Below are 20,543 nucleotides of genomic sequence, written 5' to 3' on the forward strand. Positions count from 1 at the left end.
GTAGTTGTTGTCATAATAATGAAGATTGAAGAGTATTCATATATATTTTTTATTTCATTATTTAAATATATTTTAATGAAGATTGAAGAGTATTCATATATATTTTTTTATTTCATTATTTAAATATATTTTAAATTCTTTCATAAATATTTTTATTTTACAAAGAATAATGTAAAAAAACTTATTTTGTATACAAATAAATAAACTTATAACTATGGTTTTGTGTTTTAGGAAAATTCAATTCAACTTCTACAATCTACACAACTTGATCCAAAACATAATTATAATAGAGTAAACGACGGGTTCGTTCCTATTGTTTGTTCAAATATGCGGTTTTAGTCCGATAGTTTTAAATTTGCGATTTTCATTCTTGTGGTTTCATTTCACTTGCAACTAAGCCCGACCCCATTAACCCCGTTAAGTCTGATCGTTAAACCTTTTAGCTTGCCCCTCACATAAGGGGCGGTTTTGTTCTTTTCTCTCAAATAAACCCAACCTTAATTCATAAGACCCCTCACGTGAGAGGCTGTGGTGTATTTGGGAAAAAAAGGACAAATCAAACTGCTCCTCATGTGAGGTCCACACAGATGAGTTTAACAACCAAACTTAACAAGGTTAGTGGGGTCGGGTTTAACAGGCAATTGAAATGAAACCACATGGACGAAAATCGCAAATTTGAAACTATTGGACTAAAACCGCATATTAGCACAAACCACATGGACGAAAACCGCAGTTCACTCATTATAACATTACATGAAACTCAAACTAACTTCATCTCCTGAACCCGAATCTTCGTGTGTCAACATCCACTCGAGCTCCATCGGGCTACACGGCACCATAAGCGCACCCTCATGGTCAAACCCATACTCCTCGGCTGCTCTCTCCAACAACCTTTGGAAACACGGCCGATCAAGATACCCTAACGGAACCACAAACTTCCATTCTTCATAACCATCGACTGCAATAACCGCAAAATGCCCTTCTTTCACATCTTCCGGGACCTTTTCTTTGCCCGACCCGAACCCAATGTTCCAATTCTTGGCTTGTAAGAGACCCTTTTGTAGCTTCTCTATGATCAACAATTTAAGCTTCAAAATTTTATTGTTTTTCTTTCCCATGGTTTTATATCAACTCTTATCTTTTAAGTTATAATATTCAAAGAGTTTGAGAACCTTTTATCGGCTATACTAGATGAAGAGAATAAGATTATAACCTATAAGTTATAATGTATGCATAATATAAATATGTTTGTGAGTGAATGAAGGTGCAACAAGTGCATGTGCATGGAAATAAGATATGAATGAAGTGTCGTTTATGTTTATCTGTCCATTATATTTCTAACAATTTAATGATCTCTCAACAAAGTACATCCAAATTGAAAGTACAAATCCCATCGGTCGTATGCCAAAATTAGAGGCCGCAAACACCAAGTGTATACACACACATATAATACACACACATGAGAAATATAACGTACAAATTAAATTAACGTGCTAAATGTGAGAATCAAGTAAGTGTAATTATATTTACATGTAATTATGTAATTACATCTATGCTGCAATTACACTATGTTGTATATATAATTAGACTACTTGATTTTCACAGTTAACACATTAATTTAATTTGTATTTGATCAAAGCTCTCTCTCTCTCTCTCTCTCTCTCTCTATATATATATATATATATATACAGGGTTTGGATCAAATACAAATGAAATTAACGTGCTAAACGTGAAAATCAAGTAAAGTAATTATGTAATTACTCTATGATAATTACTTTATGATGTAAGTAGATAATTACTCTACTTGTATACATAATTACTCTACTTGATTCTCACGTTTAGCATGTTAATTTCATTTGTACGTTAACATTCCCCTATAATATATATATATATATATATATATATATATATATCTCAAGTACTTTTAACCAATCAAAACTTTTGTTTATTATTTGTTGTTTAATTAATTAGAATGGTATTTTGCCAAAATTTTAATTGCTTTTTCTTTTCTAACTAATAAATGGTTTAGTAAGTTTCAAATTATGTAATTCTGTTTCTTTTATTTCTTTATTATCTTTTAATTCTTAATTATTCATCATCCTTTTTTTATAGTTAAACCGATTAAGCTTATTTAAGGTATGTCCATCATCATTTTTATTCATCGTCATTCTAAATTATAGATCATCACTTTTATTCACGATTTCCAGGTATAGTTAAAAATATAGACACGAATTCAAGCAATTTCCAGGTCTACTCATTAATTACATACAACTTCTAATTATACACATAGATAATACAAACAACCGACATATAAACATTCACCTACATTTTACAATAAAAACAACCTACACATGAAATAATTTATACACAACCATTAAATAACAAATTACTATATAACCAACATATATCTACACAATTTTTAACAACTAAAACAATATATATGTATTTGGAGAATCTATAATATATATAAACGAAGACATAAAAATCCTACGTGTCGCGATGTGGTCGCTCCCCCATTTTTTGGAGTCACCATATTTGCTTGATTTTTAAATGGAGGCTTCTCATGCATTTGACCCGAATTCATGGGTATGGGTCTTATCAAACCCATATATTTCTTAAACGGGTCTTGAGTCTCATCAAACCATTCGGGTCTTATCAAACCCGAATTCATGGGTATGGGTTATAACATCTCTTTAAATTAAAAATTATTACCATCAAATTATTGATGTAAAAATCATATAAAATAGGATATAATAAAAATTAATATCTTATTTGTTTTAAAAATATATATATATATATTATTTAAATTAAAAAACAATTTGATATTAAAAAATGTAAACGGGTCTTGAGTCTCATCAAACCATAAGTATATTATTAACTTTCATAAATATTATTTATAATTAAAAAACCAACTTTATAGTAAAAAAAATAAACGGGTCATGGGTCATATCAAAACCATATAGCTTTTAAACCGGGTTATAACATCTCATTTATTTGTGAAACAATTTATCATCAAACCATAAGTATATATTATTAACTTTCATACAATCAAAAAATATAAATTCAAAAAATAAATAAATATTAGAACAAACAATATAAAACAACTCCCGTAATACGGGGGATAAAAACTAGTAAGATTAATATATGCCTACATAAACTTTATATGTATTTGTAGAAACAAATTAACATACACACACACAAACTTCTAACAGCTTACACAACTAAACTTGACCAGCATTGTTTGGTTGTTAACACACAAATTAACGATCATCGTAAGAAAGATGAATAATGTACCTACATAGTTTTTACACACCAACTACACAGTTAATTCTACATCACTACATGGATCTGTGTATTTTTTATAAACTATGATATTTTAGGAAGGATTATTGAGGATAATTTTTTTAGCAACTAATATTTTACACACTGTATAAATTAAACTTTTGACATCCTATTTTATACTCTAACAAGTAACCATCTTACCACCTTACTAAAGTGAGAATGCCTATTGAAATCCTATGGTGGTTTTCTCATGAGGGTGGTCTTCAGGTCGGGACTGATGTACGAGCTTCCCTTCAGGAACATGCCAGCCTAACACTTCACGCTTCCGTACTTGAAGAATGAAGATGACCGGGTGACCCGCCAGTGATCCAAATTTCCATTCAAAAATTAAAAACAAAAACATCAAGAGATGGGATTCAAAGTACAATTCCATTGAATTCTACGAACCAAATGCACCATTGTTATTACAGCGTACTCATGAACGCCTCTGTGGCAATGACAGACAAGTTTGTCACATACACTCGTACTGTGCGGGTCCTCCTTGGTTTCATAATGAACTTGTTCGTGGACGCAAACAAGTTCTTAACATGGGGTGGGCCCACTTCCATTTTCGTTCTATGGTTAGTTGATTAGAAGAGGAAAATGGAGATAAAATCACTCATATCCTTCATCTTTGTTTGTAAGTGCTTCTTCAGTTTCTCAAGCACTCCCGTTAACCATTTGCTCTCATACCCTAATTTGTTTGTGATGATCATGTCCCATTTGGACCAAAACATTTATACAAAGGCACAAGTACTTTAACCATCCCATGTGAAATCTGAACAGGCTAGTCTAGCCTAGAGTCTGGACCTTACCCCAGTTTGGCCACATTAACTCTCATTAATTCTCATACCAGCCATTAGTTATTTTCACGGTCGCAATCGAGTCTTCTAGTCTAATGGCATGGAGTAATTGTTAACGCTAGAGATCTTTAAGGTCTACGGTTCGAAACCTGACTCAAATGAGTTTTTCACAGTTGTAAGTTTCCTCCTTGATGTTGTTCCTAGGTTAGGCATGAAGTGTAAAAATCAGTATTGAGTATTAGAGTATAGATGGTTAACATTCTATCTCAGAAAGGCTCACACGGGTATTACTTATTAGGAGTAGTTTCAAACGCTATTAAAATTGTTATTTTTACGGTCGATTTTGATACTAGTTGTTATGTGGTGATGACACAGTCAAAAGGTTATGGATTAAAATCCCGCAAAAATACATGTATGGTGCATTTATTCTAGAAAATTGACGAATTGTTAACAAAGTTATCACACTCATAGGGAGAGTAATTAGGGTTTAAATGATGCATCTTGACACCAATTTACGTTTATACCCCAGGCTTCTAAGATATTTACATATATTAATTTGGGCTATGGGCTTTTGACAAACGAAGAATATTATATGTTTTCTTTTAACTCCTAAATTATAATTTTTTTATTTGATCATCACTATATATTTTACCAAAGAACAATTAAAAATACTGGTTTGGTATACAATTAAAAAATTTAGAAATTTATTTTTTATTTTATATCTTGTTACATTTAAGATTTGTAACACATTAAGATTTAAAAAGTAAAGATATTTGTGGATGGATGAATATATTTATGAAGGGTAACCGATGTTACTGATATGTCATATAAGTAATATTTGTGTATGTTTTAAATTCTTATTTCCACTTTATAATTATATAAACAATATTAGTACACCAATTCTTATTTGACAATAACAACAAATCAACTGAAGTACTACCAAATGATCATTAAACTTTGCTTTAAAAGAGGAAACTCCAATTTGGTCTTTCAAATTCTATGCAACTTAATTTAGTAACTTTCCACTATGTTACATGAACCCCAACCGGCATCATTTCGTGAACCCGAGTCTCCCTGTGTCAAGCTCCACTCGAGCTCACTAGGGCTACATGGCACCATAAGCGCACCCTCATGGTCAAACCCATACTCCTCAGCCGCTCTCTCCAACAACCTTTGAAAACATGGTCGGTCAAGGTACGCTAACGGAACCACAAACCTCCTTTCTTCAAAATCATCGGCTGCAATAACCGCAAAATGCCCTTCTTTCACGTCTTCTGGGACAGTTTCCTGACCTGACCCGAAACCAGTGTTCCAATTCTTGGCTTGTGAAAGACTCTTTTGGAGCTTCTCTATCACCACTTTGAGCTTCAAAATCCCATTGTTTTTCTTTGCAAAAGTTTGTGTTTTTGTGAACTTAACCATTTTGTTTTAATTATCATTTCTCCTATTTTGATCTAAATAGATTTGCATCCTTTTATAGACTCATGCAAGTAGAATATTTGTGTCAATGTGTGAATGAAGGTGTAACAATTGCATGTGCATGGAAATAGGGATGAATGAAGGGTCATTGTTTATGTAGTGTCACATCTGTCCACTGTATATAAGTCTCTACAAATTTAATGACATAAATCTCATCGGTCTGTCTTAACCTAAATTAGAGGTCACAAATAGCGAGTGTTTATATTAAGACGTGGGAGTACTCGAGATCTAAGATCGAAACCAAGCCAGTGATTTCGGGTGTTTTGTGTGACTAGTAAAAAAGAGGTCTTATATATGAAAAATTCATTAATACGACGATAATTATTATAACAATGAAGAAAAGAAAATGATCTGTTTTTACGTAGTTAAATAAATTGTGAGGCTCTGCTAACTTGTTGGAATCGAAATTGTTGATCATCTCTTCATAATTCGTGCATATCCGGCCTATTTGATGGAGTTCTCATATACATAGTTGTATCAAATGGTCAAGAAAGTTTATTCTTAGACCTTTATCAATAGTATGATCTCATTAGGACCTTTCTTATCAATAGTATGATCCCAATTTGTTGAATCAAATATATCAGCACGATTATCATCAACTTCATCTTCATCAACATTAGCATCATCAACACAATCTCCATCAACATTAATATAATCAATGTCCACATTATGAATATCGATATCATCAACGTTTTGATACTGTAAAAACCATGAAGCTTTCTTTGGATAAATTAGTGTAGCCGCGACTTGGGAATTCTTAATGCTTTATCTTTTCTCTTTTTACGTTTTTGACGACTGAATAGTTGTTTAGGATTCATAGCTTATGAAAATATTATAGGTTTCAAGCTAAATAGCTAACATTAACAAATAACAAAGTAAATTAAGCCAAGTCAATGTAAATAAATGAATAGTTAAATAATAAATCAATAAATTTAATCAGTCATCAATATATTAATAGTCCTAACGTTTAACGCTTTTTAAAAACGACGGCTTTCTTATATTTATGCTATCACGCTTTTTAAATTTGAAGAGCTAACTAAGTGAAGAGGTAGGTCCCAGCAGAGGTGGTTAGGACCCGCAAGACTCCCTTAAAGGAGACGTCTGCGCAGTTGAACACGCAAGACTCCTTAAACGGACGTCTGCGCAGTTGAACCCGCAGACTTCACCATAGGGACGTCTGCGCCGCGACCTACCAGACCCGCAGGACCCACCACGCTCAGAGTTGTGACGACCTCACATGCGGTACGCAAGCTGGTCCCGCAGGAAATGCCTCCCTATGGTTTCCAAGTATCCACCTGTTCCCGCAGGTGCGGATACCCGCCATTAGGGACTGGCCACCCGCGCAGCATGGCTACACGCAGAAGGCTCCAACTCGTAATAATTCAGTAGTCACCTGAAGAAGGAATGAGCAAAGCCGGGAACATTCCCGCATAAAGGCGGGAGGGGGAAAACTCCCGCCTAAATGAGCCAGTCCGTATAATAATGGTGGATCTTTTGTGTGATACCTGACGAGGTATGGACAAAAGATCTGACCAACGATACGACAGCTCACTGACAGCAGCATGGCAGACAACACGCCACAGCACTGTGACACATAGCCGCCGCCTGCTCACCAACTCCTGCCATATCACGTGCCTAGCCTGTAGTTGGTGGAAAAGGAAAAGTGAACAGCACGCCTGGTCACTGTCAGCCGCTGCCTATCCACCAATTACCAGCAGAGCACGTGCGTAGGCCACAGTTGGCAGAGTAGTAGGCCGGCTAAACCTCCTTGGAAACCCACCTTCGGCTATAAAAGACATCAAATGGTAATATCATTTCATCATCTAATATCTGGTATAATTTACCTGATAACTGCTCTAGTATTAATAACATACTTTTATATTCAAAGAGTAATATAGACTGATTCTCACGCCGGAGGGTGGTCACAAGGAGGAACCCCCCCCTTTCTTAGTGACGAGCTCACGGTGTCTGTTTTGCAGGTTATCGGAAGAACCATCTTGCCGGAATTAACCCCTCGTGGGAAACGTCTATCTAACCCTCAGGTTACTCGTAATCTGTCGGGGTTCGACTGGTGTTTCTTCATTGGCACCATCCGTGGGAAAGCCAGTTGACAATGACAACCGATACAGAAACAACGGGCGAAAGCCAGTTGACATCAGTATTCACATGGTCCAGGGTAACATCATGGGTAGGAAGAGACGAGCGACAGAACCGTGTGCATGGAAAGAGGCCGAGGTACGTTTCCCACGAGTGCCAGGAGGACCCAGCAAAGAGGGCCCTATCATCATCAAAACCCAGCTGGGGCATTACATCACTTCCCGCACTCTCGTTGACAACGGCGCTTCATCAACGGTTATGTACAGACAGTTCTTTGACAAGCTAGATGAGGAAGACAAGGGGCGGTTAGAAACGGTCTACGCCTCGATGGAAGGATTCGATGGCAGCACGAACACCCCCCTGGGTATCTTATCTTTCCCCGTCACTCTTACGGATGGGAACCGCTCACGCACAGAAGATGTGGATTTCGTTGTCCTGAGAAAGCCACATCACACATATGACACCCTCTTCGGAAGAGATGGGATGGCAAGGTTCAATGCCGTTGTATCTTCGGTCCATGGCATGATGGGATGGCCAACAGCGGCAGGTGTAGCAATGATCACCGGCGTTCCCCAGGTATGTATCGCATCTGTTTCTTCCAACCCCAAACCAAAAATGGCCAAACGCACATTCACCGAACCAGAAGAATGGGCTTTCAATGGCAAATACCCCGATCAGGCGGTCACCATTGGCCCAACAATCACTGACCCCGCACGCACCTTACTCAAGCGCTTACTACAGAAGAACGCTGATATCTTCGCATGGAAATCAGCAGATATGACTGGTGTACCTCGAGATAAAGCGGAGCATAAGCTCAAATGTGACCCGGCTTTTACGCCGGTCATACAAAAGCGAAGAGTAATGGGGGCAGAGCAAGCTAACGCGTGTAGAACCCAAGTCAAGGAACTCCTTGACGCAGGCATCGTACGCGTTAGCAGATATCAAACTTGGGTTGCAAATCCCGTTATGGTACCGAAGGCTAACAAACAATGGCGCATGTGTATAGATTTCAAAGATCTGAATAAAGCATGCCCTAAAGATTGTTACCCGTTACCCGAAATTGATCTCAAGGTAGATTCGTTAGCACCGTTTCGCCTTAAATGCTTCCTTGATGCGTATAAAGGATACCATCAAATCCACATGGCCGTTGACGATCAAGATAAGACCGCATTTCGGACGCCCGATGGCACATTCTGTTACCAAATGATGCCATTCGGGCTTAAGAATGCCGGGTCCACATATCAACGCCTAATGGACAAAGAGTTTCACGCCCAAATCGGAAGGAACCTGGAAGTATACATGGATGATCTGGTCATCAAAAGTCTTGACCCGGAAGCGATGTTGAAAGACATCGAAGAAACATTCAACACTCTTAGGAGGATAAACATGAAGCTTAACCCGAGCAAATGTTCTTTCGGGATGGAAGAAGGGAAGTTCTTAGGAGTCATCGTTACAAAAGATGGCTTCAGAGCGAACCCTGAAAAGGTCGAGGCCATTGTCAAAATGGAATCACCTACTACCATCAAGCAAGCTCAGACACTGAACGGACGCCTAGTTGCGCTTAACCGCTTCTTGGCAAATCATGCGGAAAGGGCGTTCCCGTTCGTGTCGACCCTGAGAAACTGTTTAAAGAAAACGCACTTCCGCTGGACACCAAAAGCGGAAGCAGCTTTTCAGGAAATTCGGTCATGCTTGATCGAACTTCCAACGCTCACAGCACCGGAAGCGGGAGAGGAGTTAATCCTATACCTCTCCGCAACAGACAGAGCGACCGGGGGCCGTCCTGTTAGTCGAGCGAAAAGGCATCCAGATGCCAATCTACTATGTTAGCCGCCTCCTAACGGACGCTGAAACTCGGTATTCTACCCTGGAGAAATTAGTCTTAGCGCTGGTGCAGGCTTCACGCAGGCTAAGACGATATTTCCAAGGTCACCCAATTACTATTCTCACCAACTATAAACTTGCAAACGTTTTGGGCAAACCCGAACTGTCGGGACGCCTAGCCAAGTGGGCAATAGAATTGGGGGAATATGCAATAAAATACAAGCCACGACCAGCCATAAAAGGCCAGGTCTTGGCAGACTTTATTGCCGAGGTCCCCGCATCGCAAGAGAATGAGTGCCAGGACGAGGCTCAGCCCTCTCCAGCACAAGACATCGACGAGGTCTGGCGACTTTACACTGATGGAGCGTCCAGCAGCGAGGGCTCAGGCGCAGGGTTAAAGCTGACCAACTCAACAGGCCAAGAGTACACTTATGCTATTCGGCTAGACTTCCCAAGCACGAATAACGAAGCTGAATATGAAGCATTTTTGGCCGGGTTAAGGATTGCGCGTAAGATGGGAGTGAAAAACTTAGAAGCCCATGTAGATTCCATGCTAGTCGCCAATCAGATTAACGGGACGTACACGGCAGTGAACGACACAATGGCCCTGTACCTCGCTCAAGCAAAAACCCTCATGCGCGATTTTAACAGTTGTAAAGTCATACACGTCAAGCGTAGCGAAAACAAGTCTGCGGACGCGTTAAGTAAGCTCGCGTCACTGGCTTTCACCCATCTGGGAAAAGATATCCGCATCGAACTCCTGGGCGCACCATCAGTCCCGCACAAAGAGGTATGTGTCATCCAAACCGGCACAGAAACATGGATGACACCAATAATAAATTACCTTGCGGCGGGTATACTGCCAGAGTCAAAAGCACAGGCGAGAAAACTACGCTGTAAAGCACTAAATTATCAACTAATCGATGACATACTTTACAGACGTAACTTTCTCGGCCCCCTCCTAAGATGCGTTGACGACCAAGATGCTAACTACCTCCTAAGGGAGGTACACGAAGGCATCTGCGGGATACATGCAGGTCCACGCGCAGTTGTAGCCAAATTGAACAACGCGGGATACTTTTGGCCGGGGATGCATACGGATGCGCTGGCATACATCAGAAGGTGCAGATCTTGTCAGCTCTACGCACCTAACACGCATCGCCCGAAGAATGATCTTGTTCCAGTCACCTCTTCATGGCCATTTCAGAAGTGGGCCATCGATGTGACAGGCCCATTCCCTACAGCAGCAGGAAACGTTCAATTCCTAGTGGTGGCCATCGATTACTTCACCAAGTGGATAGAGGCAAAACCCTTAGCCCAAACGACGGCGAAACATATCAAAAAATTTATTTGGGAGTTTATCATCTGTCGTTTCGGGCTTCCACAAAACTTGGTGAGCGATAACGGCACCAACTTTGCTGACAAGAACCTACAACGGTGGCTTAGAGAACTTCACATCACCCATACCTTTACCTCAGTGGCACACCCGCAGGGTAATGGTGAGGTGGAAAGGGCAAATAGGAGCATCGTTGATGGCATAAAGAGAAGGTTGCTGGAACACAGATCTGGCTGGGTGGACGAAGTTCCACATGTACTGTGGGCTCATAGAACAATGAAAAAGACAAGTACAGGAGAAACACCGTTCAGCCTCACTTATGGCACCGAAGCCATGGTCCTGGTCGAAATTGGGCTGCCTTCACCAAGGGTCATGATGAAACCAGAGGACAACGACGCGGAGAGACGGTTAGACCTTATGCTGACCGAGGAGCGCAGAGACTTAGCTGCAGCGCGTGAAGAGAACTACAAACGACAAATGCAAAAGTACTACAACACGCGGGTGAAGCTATGCAACTTCAATGTAGGAGACTACATATTGCGTAACAACGAGGCTTCAAACCAAGAACGCCCAGGAAAACTGGCACCGGTCTGGGAAGGGCCGTACATTATCAAAGAAGTTCTGGGAAAGGGCGCATACCGGCTTGAAAGGCTCGATGGCACTCCCGTCCCACGAACATGGAACGGAGCTCAATTACGCAAATGTTACATGTAGATCAATTCCAAGTTTGTACCGGCCAAGAGCCGCTTTTAATGGAAATGATTCTCCTTAAAACATCGACGTTAATGGTTTTGCATTCATATATAAACTGTTCACACGGATATGTCGGTCTTCACCGCGTACATAAGTGCAAAAGTCGTTGCATGGGGAAAGCGGTAAAACCCGCATAAACCCAACAATTGGTAAACCTCCACGCAGACTCGTTGCATGGGGAAAGCGGCAAAACCCGCATTAACCCAAAGAATAGAAAACCTTCACGCAGGTCAGTCATAGTTATGTCGGTCACCCTACTGAATGAAAATGCAGGTTTTAACCGCATAAATCATGAAAGGTACCTAGATCTATTGACAACCACGCGATGAACGGTTAACCTATCTAGAATATGGGGAAAAGCGCTAGAATAAATTTAAATATGCATGCGCAAATCCCAAAGATTCGAAAAGTAAGCGGGAAATACCCCTTACCCTGGCTATCCAGTTGACCGTAAGACGGCTGCGGGTACAGTGTCAAGACAAAACCCTTCACATACCTAGCACCCGCAGGGAACAGAGGCCAAGAATACCCAACTATAAAGATGGGTGCGGGTACAGTGTTAAGGCAAAACCCTTCACATACCTAGCACCCGCAGGGCACGGAAACCGGGAAAAACCCGACTATAAAGCAGGGTGCGGGTACAGTGTTATGGCAAAACCCTTCACATACCTAGCACCCACAGGTAAGTAAAGCCGAGAAAATCTTGGCATTCCACCCAACTACAAAACGGGCACAGGTACAGTGTTAAGGCAAAACCCTCCACATACCTAACACCCGTAAAAAGTCATACCTCGGCACCCAATTGTAAGACGGGCGCGGGTACAGTGTTAAGGCAAAACCCTTCACATACCTAGCGCCCGCAGGGGATTAAACGCCAGGAACACCTCGGCAACCATAAGTCAGGCGCGGGTACAGTGTTAAGGCAAAACCCTTCACGCACCTAGCCCTGCAGGGATTTAACGCCAGGGATACCTTGGGAGTAAAGTAACTAATAAGACGAAGTGCGGGTACAGCGTCAAGGCAAAACCCTTCGCATACCGAGCACTCCATGGGAATTGAAACCAAGAAGGATCTTCTGGGCCATGCTTGCAGAAACGGGAATAACATCCCCGCATAGCGGGAACGTCAAGAACTAGATTGTTTGAAACTTCAGGATGGAATTGGTGGTTATAACATGATTGATCACTATGTTCAAAACCACCAAGACCTCATGGAGAATCTACACAAAAGGTTCTAAACGCTCCTGACTTGCGGGGAGGTTACAGACCTATCCGCATCATCCCAGAGATCAAGCAGAACATTGGGAAATTCTGCGTGACATTGGGAAACCCGTGGGTAAGACTTCCCGCGGAAAACCCATAAAACTAAACCCTTTTCAAAAACCCCTTGCTTAAGTCCAAATGTTCACCTCACTTTATTAAACATTCATGAGAAGAACATTGGACTGGGGGGACTTGAAGAGGTAGGTCCCAGCAGAGGTGGTTAGGACCCGCAAGACTCCCTTAAAGGAGACGTCTGCGCAGTTGAACACGCAAGGCTCCTTAAACGGACGTCTGCGCAGTTGAACCCGCAGACTTCACCATAGGGACGTCTGCGCCGCGACCTACCAGACCCGCAGGACCCACCACGCTCAGAGTTGTGACGACCTCACATGCGGTACGCAAGCTGGTCCCGCAGGAAATGCCTCCCTATGGTTTCCAAGTATCCACCTGTTCCCGCAGGTGCGGATACCCGCCATTAGGGACTGGCCACCCGCGCAGCATGGCTACACGCAGAAGGCTCCAACTCGTAATAATTCAGTAGTCACCTGAAGAAGGAATGAGCAAAGCCGGGAACATTCCCGCATAAAGGCGGGAGGGGGAAAACTCCCGCCTAAATGAGCCAGTCCGTATAATAATGGAGGATCTTTTGTGTGATACCTGACGAGGTATGGACAAAAGATCTGACCAACGATACGACAGCTCACTGACAGCAGCATGGCAGACAACACGCCACAGCACTGTGACCAATAGCCGCCGCCTGCTCACCAACTCCTGCCATATCACGTGCCTAGCCTGTAGTTGGTGGAAAAGGAAAAGTGAACAGCACGCCTGGTCACTGTCAGCCGCTGCCTATCCACCAATTACCAGCAGAGCACGTGCGTAGGCCACAGTTGGCAGAGTAGTAGGCCGGCTAAACCTCCTTGGAAACCCACCTTCGGCTATAAAAGACATCAAATGGTAATATCATTTCATCATCTAATATCTGGTATAATTTACCTGATAACTGCTCTAGTATTAATAACATACTTTTATATTCAAAGAGTAATATAGACTGATTCTCACGCCGGAGGGTGGTCACAAGGAGGAACCCCCCCCCCTTTCTTAGTGACGAGCTCACGGTGTCTGTTTTGCAGGTTATCGGAAGAACCATCTTGCCGGAATTAACCCCTCGTGGGAAACGTCTATCTAACCCTCAGGTTACTCGTAATCTGTCGGGGTTCGACTGGTGTTTCTTCACTAAGTATCCCGATATAATAGACGAGTTTATATAATGAATTTAACCGGTAATTCATTTGAAAGATTTGTTTACCGTTAGTAAACAAAAAAGAAAGCATGACCAATTTGTCCACCTTTAATGAAATATAATAATGGATAAAATGTGTTGGATGAGTCAAGGGCCTCACTCATAGATCTGTCTTGTCGTTTTGTTCGTTTCGTTCAGTTTCTAGTTCAATGTGACATCACCTTGAATAAAAGGATATCTGGATGCTTCTTGTTGGTTTTTAACTATAATTCAACTGTACTTCAAAAAAAAGAAAATTAAAGTACATTTATGTCACGAAACTAATCCATGTCATTGTTTTTGACACATGTCCACATAGTTACAAAACTAACAAGTTAGATTCCGTTACTAAAAAGTTTAGTAAATGATATTAGGCTGAAAGTTAGAACTGTTGTGGTATGTTTCTTAAGTTTGACTTAGCACCGGCCAGTAACTCAAATTAACTATTAAAATCTAATTTTCTTATTTTGTTTGTTTCTATACATTAATAAGTCGGTGTAAACCGGTCAAGAATTAAGATAATTGCCAGTGTGGGCCTAGGGCTAGCCTGCTTGTATATTTAGATGAGAGATTATAGGTTTAAACCTGGATAAAGACATATTTTCGTATTATAGGTATAAAATAGATTAAAATAAAGGATCTAAAGAACCTTGTCATTAGGCAATCTGCTCAGGTGAGTTAGGGCCCATGTCATAAGTCAATCCAACTAGATTGGTCCTCACAATAATTGTTTTACATATGTGAGATATGATTAACTTCAAAATACACTTTATCTACGTACGTGTCACAATTTTCTAAAGAGTACAAAAGGTACAACTGTACAAGGCCAACTTCCATTATATTACTATTTATGAGACATAAATATCACAAAATATCTATCACTTTCCCTTTTAGTAATTATGGTTAGTAATAGGTGATTTAACATAAGTATACTGAATTTGTCTTGAAATGACAAGAATTACTAAAACACTAGCAAGGAGCTAACGGCCTAAAATACATTATGCAACTCTTAATTTTTCACGTAACACGTTAAAGCCAATAAGCGATTTAATATTACAATTATTATAAATCATATGTATATAATTACATACCATTCGGTATTCCCTCCAACAAAACTACAAAAACACGACTAAAACATGCAAGTTTTCTTGAAATTCTTTTGTCTAGTGGTTACGAAATTAGTTTTAACTGGCACTGATTACAAACATTTGGGATTGAATATGTTTTTTAAGTAGCGTTCGGAACCAACTCCAATAGCCGAATGAATCTTTCTGAGAATGGATGTCAAACGTCTATGTTGATTTTGACGCTTCAACCTGACTTAGAAACACCATTAGTAATGTGTTAGAATTTATAAATGTAATTATTATCAACAAGTTGGTTTAATTATCTTGTTCTTATCATTAACAAATAAACCTTTGTATATAAGTTATAGCAATTGTCAATTTATTGATAATTGCATTATGGTCCCTCAACGGTGATATTGGATATTAAAGAAGATTAGAGAATACTTTATGGCTTCTTCAGCAAATTACCAATTAAAGTCTTACAATCACTAAGGTGCTGTTTGTTTTTGCAGACATAAACTGTCTGCAAGCTGATTTCATCTGTTTTCATGTCTGCAACTGAAGATGTGGTCTGAAGATCTGCAAGCTGAAAATATAAGACTGTTTGTTTTTATAAGCTGATACTGTCTGCATAACTGTCAAACTTATCTCACAAGATAGAAGTCATTTATTCAAGTTACATCTAGTTTTTAGTCTTTGCTTGCCATGCCGATTTGGTTTTGGTGGGTGGTGGAAGGTGGTGGTGGTGGATGGTGGTAGTGGCGGCGGACGGTGGGTAGTGGCGGTGGATGGTGGTGGTGGACAATGGGTGGTGGTGATGGATGGTTTTGGTTGGTGGTGGACGGTGGTGGTGATGGATGGTGGTGGATGGTGGTGGTGGCGGTGATGGATGGTGGTGGTGGTGATGGATGGTGGGTGGTGGACGGTGGTGGTGATGGATGGTGGTGGTGGTGGCGGACGGTGGTGGTGATGGATGGTGGGTAGTGGACGGTGGTGGTGATGGATGGTGGGTGGTGGACGGTGGTGGTGGCGGTGATGGATGGTGGTGGTGGTGGCGGTGATGGATGGTGGTGGTGGTGGGTGATGGATGGTGGTGGTGGCGGTGATGGATGGTGGTGGTGGTGGCGGACGGTGGTGGTGATGGATGGTGGGTGGTGGACGGTGGTGGTGATGGATGGTGGGTGGTGGACGGTGGTGGTGGCGGTGGATGGTGGTGGACGGTGGCGGCGGGGTACGGGGGTGGTGGTGGCGGCGTACGGTGGGTGGTGGTGTTGGCGGACGGTGGTAGGAGCAGTGGATGAGAGGGTGGCTGCAAAGGGAGAAGAGTAAGGTTTTTTTATGAAGATGTTTTAAGCAAGATTTCCTTGCTTTTCTTTTAAGATGAAAGAAGATAACTTCAGATCTGTTTTAAGAAAAAAAACAAACAGTCTTCAAGGGTAATGTCTGCGCGCCTGCAGACATTAGCTCCCTTGAAGATGTTTGAAGAAAAAACAAACACCCCCTAAGTATACATTGAATTTAAAACAATATGGACGTTTAGATTGTGATATGGGATATTTTTTTAAATTGTCTCAAATATCATAATGGGTTTCTTTGAAACGTGATGTTGACTGTTCATATTGATTTTAAAGCTCTATACATGAGTGATATGAGATATTGATTTGAATTTCGTTAACTTATATCTTAATAATTTTTATAAATATAGAATTTTGCTGTTAATGTAATTGGAAAATACTCAATTTTGAATCCTTTGCCCTAGTCAACATCCTATTAGTTATTTGTGTGCCCTTAACTCAATTTTTCAATGCACACATGTACCATTTACAGGCTAAGAGATAATATCTTTCTTTCCAATTACATTAACAGTAAAATTCTATATTTATAGAGATTATATATTTTTATACATGAGATAAATATCAGGGCTAGGTGTCGCAAAGCCTAATCGACCGCATGGCAGCATCAGTACGTGCCATGTCATCCAGTATTAGTATTCTTTTTGTTTTAAATATGTAAAATTTTTTAGTTTCGGTACCGTAACGTACGTAACTGAAATCGACTCAATTTGTGTTGACTCACCGCCGCAATACCCGGGTTTACCAACCGACTAAACGCATGTTTTATCTTTAATTATGTTAATTCTTTGTATCATACTCTATACGAGTATTTTTGAGTATTTTGGTGTTTACTAATTTAATTGCTGGGTTCCGTGCAAGTGTCGTAATGAAGCTAACCGGTACCAACCGACTTCGTGTGGTGTTTTTAATACGCCTTAGAAGACATTTTATCATGCATGTAGTTTCTATTTCATTTATAGCATCTTGCTAAGTTATAGTTTCATTAATATTTTTCTACACGCCGTTAAAGAAAGTAATACAATTTTAAAAATCCAGTATCAACGACAATGTATGCAAATGCGACATGTACAAGAAAAGTAAACAACATATGTGCCATTGATTGCTAGGATCTACCATTTGTCGAGTTTGAATTGACAACAAAAGTACGTTGTTTTTATTTGTTTGGCTAAATACATTGCAATAGCATCAATAATCAACATATTGATCAAGACTTGTCTTTTATAACCCGTACCAAAATATCCTTTTTAATGTCCGTGTTGGTAAATAGATGGTAGAAAACGTGTTTTATATAATTGTTTTTGTTATATTTAAAAATATCTAAGCAATTAATTAATTATTAAATAATAAATAAATGTGTATCCAAGTTGATGTAGCCTTTTTAAGGTGAAGTCTTTATCTATACTTGTACACCTCACCCCACCAAAATAATAACAATAAAGAAAGAGAAAAACATAGAAACATGGACATGGCCATGTTCAATAATATGTGTATTTTGTATTTTTGTAATTTAATAACATGTCATGCACTTTTTGTGTAGTTTGTATTTAATTCGTCAAAAATTTAGTTGAAGCATTTAGATATAAAATTCTACTTTTGAATTTATGATTGTTACTTAATTAACACTACGGATTATGATTGGACGGTGGGCCATGTCCCACCCTTCTTCTATCAATGTGAATCCGTATGACACCAACATAACAAAAACACATCTATCCTACCGGTAGATTGTATGATATTATAAGATTCTCCTTTATTTTGTTTTCTTTTTGTAATTTAGGTTACTTGGAATTTTTTTTTCTAATAAAACAACAAATGTGTAATGTATAACATAATAGGTTGTCTATAGACACGGTATTTTTATAGGGCTAGGGGGTGATTAACATCATATGCGGGGCAAAGGGGTGGTTTTGATTTAGGACGAGGGAGGGGTGAATGATACATTATATTTGATGGAGATGGTTATTGGTTTTGGATGGACCGGGGGGGGGGGGGGGGGGGGTCAGACAATGTGATTTGGGGGTTTCTTAAGTTTCGAGGGATTGAGGATATGTCTCTCTAGTTTACTTAAATTATGTTTTTGATTTTGTAAGTGCCATGTAGAACCCCGTGTATTTAAAAGTTGTTTGAAACATTATCTATGGAAGTAGGTCATAAATTTTTTTCTTAATCTAGTCGTATATATTATATGTATATTGTGTTAGCCAAAAGATTGACACTTTAATAGAATACAACTCAAAAAATTATGTTCCATTCTATCCCAAGACTAGACTCATGATCAATGGTGGCTGTCATCAAGTCATGTAAAAACCAAATTAGCCTAAATGACTAGATTAAGTATGGTATTGGATCCACGAAGAATATGTTGTTGTATTAACATTTTGTTTGTTTCTAACAAGTAAAACAAAATGATTTGATTGGGTTGATACTAATATATATGAACCTAAATTGCAATTAATTAGTAGGTCACACATAACACTATAATAAAAGACAAGAAACAAACAAATGATCACATCCAATTTAAGGTTTGTTAACATCACGTATAACCTAAAGTCCTGACTTAATTCACTTTGCTAACAAGCTACATAGGCATAGCCATGTTTAATTAAACGAATGAAGAACAATCGTTTAAGGAATTCGACTGTGTTACATGACCGAACAAGTACACTAGCTAAGATGCTATCTATACAATTGCCAACATAATCCACATAAACAACTATTCTTCTTCATAAGTAGACACTAAACACATGAATATACTCAAATCATTCATTAGTAAAAACAACATAAACACATTCATGTCTAACAAAGTTCACATGTCAAATAAAATTCCTATGTAGAATCAAACCCTACACTTGATTGTCTTATCATGCGAGAATAACAAATCAATCAAAGAAAAATATTTAAAATGTCGGCAGCTGTTTTTCATGTAAAATTAGGACTAAAAATATTGTATTGTTGCACAACTAAACTTAATATAACCGTTATTTAACTACGTTCTCTTTGACTTAAAAATAGGTCGTCAATCAAAGCTCTAAATTAGAATAATTGGTGTAATTTCTCTTTTTAAGTTTGTTTGTTGTTTTTAGCTCTAACGGCTTGCTAGTTTGTCCGTTTTAATAAAAGTTGCCGTTCAAAATTTTTTACGGACACCGGCCAACTTCAGCACCAAGCCCATAAATCATTGATTTCTTTAATTTCTTTGATGGGCTGGCAAAGTTTGTTAAATAATGGACCTACATAATAATTCAATCCATTTAAATCACATAGCAATTATGCTAAAGCCCACTTATCATTCCAATTTAAATCGTGGTTATAGCATATTATATCTTGAAACTTGATATAATATAAAAGTGGCACCGTTTCAAGCTAAGTTTTATATCAATCGACTCGTATTCTCATTCTGATTAAAATCTCTAAAACATCGGTTTGAATTTGGAAAAAAAAACTTAACAGAACGGATGTCCAATGAAAACAATTCCTGTGAAATTTGGGACCGCTAGCAGCTATCTTCTAATATGAGATTATTAAATTTCAATTTGCCAATGATAAAAGATTGCCTGCAAACAAGCCAATGTTTCTCCAAAAAAACAGTGTGTTTCCATTTGAAAGAAGGCAAATTCGGTCAAAAACTTCAGTGCTACTTTGGTAAACAGAGAAAATAAGAGTGCAGCCTGTGTATGCTAGCTTCTTGAGGGTCACCATCATCATGAGTGCAAAAACACTAAACACAGAGGCCGGTGTTTAACGTGTCAGGCGTACATTTTGAAAGTGTCGATTATTGTGAGTTTGTGACTACAAGAATACCTGTCTGGGTGATAAAGAGGCTCATAACGAGTTTTCTAGCAATACTTATACATATAGCACCATACTATATCAAGTGACTTTATTAGACCTTTCTAGTAACAAGTTTTCAGGGTCAATTCCTGATGAACTTGTTGGACTTTCGGGGTTACGATCCCTGAATCTA

General features: G+C 39.2%; 2 protein-coding genes across 2 annotated transcripts; both read right to left on the reverse strand.

The window, feature by feature from the left end:
• Nucleotides 1-749: 749 nt before the first annotated feature.
• On the reverse strand, nucleotides 750-1,118 carry LOC143566623 (auxin-induced protein 15A-like). Its single transcript, XM_077053272.1, has one exon. It carries the CDS (start codon nucleotides 1,116-1,118, stop codon nucleotides 750-752), a length of 369 nt encoding a protein of 122 aa, XP_076909387.1.
• Nucleotides 1,119-5,135: 4,017 nt separating this feature from the next.
• LOC143566624 (protein SMALL AUXIN UP-REGULATED RNA 51-like) lies at nucleotides 5,136-5,546 on the reverse strand. The gene has a single exon (XM_077053273.1). The coding sequence runs from the start codon at nucleotides 5,544-5,546 to the stop codon at nucleotides 5,136-5,138; it is 411 nt and encodes a 136-aa protein (XP_076909388.1).
• Nucleotides 5,547-20,543: the final 14,997 nt, after the last annotated feature.

The sequence above is a fragment of the Bidens hawaiensis genome, unplaced genomic scaffold (assembly GCF_021521415.1).
Source record: "Bidens hawaiensis isolate Kalapana, Puna unplaced genomic scaffold, B.hawaiensis_p1.1 tig00022926_1, whole genome shotgun sequence".
Lineage (NCBI taxonomy): Eukaryota > Viridiplantae > Streptophyta > Magnoliopsida > Asterales > Asteraceae > Bidens > Bidens hawaiensis.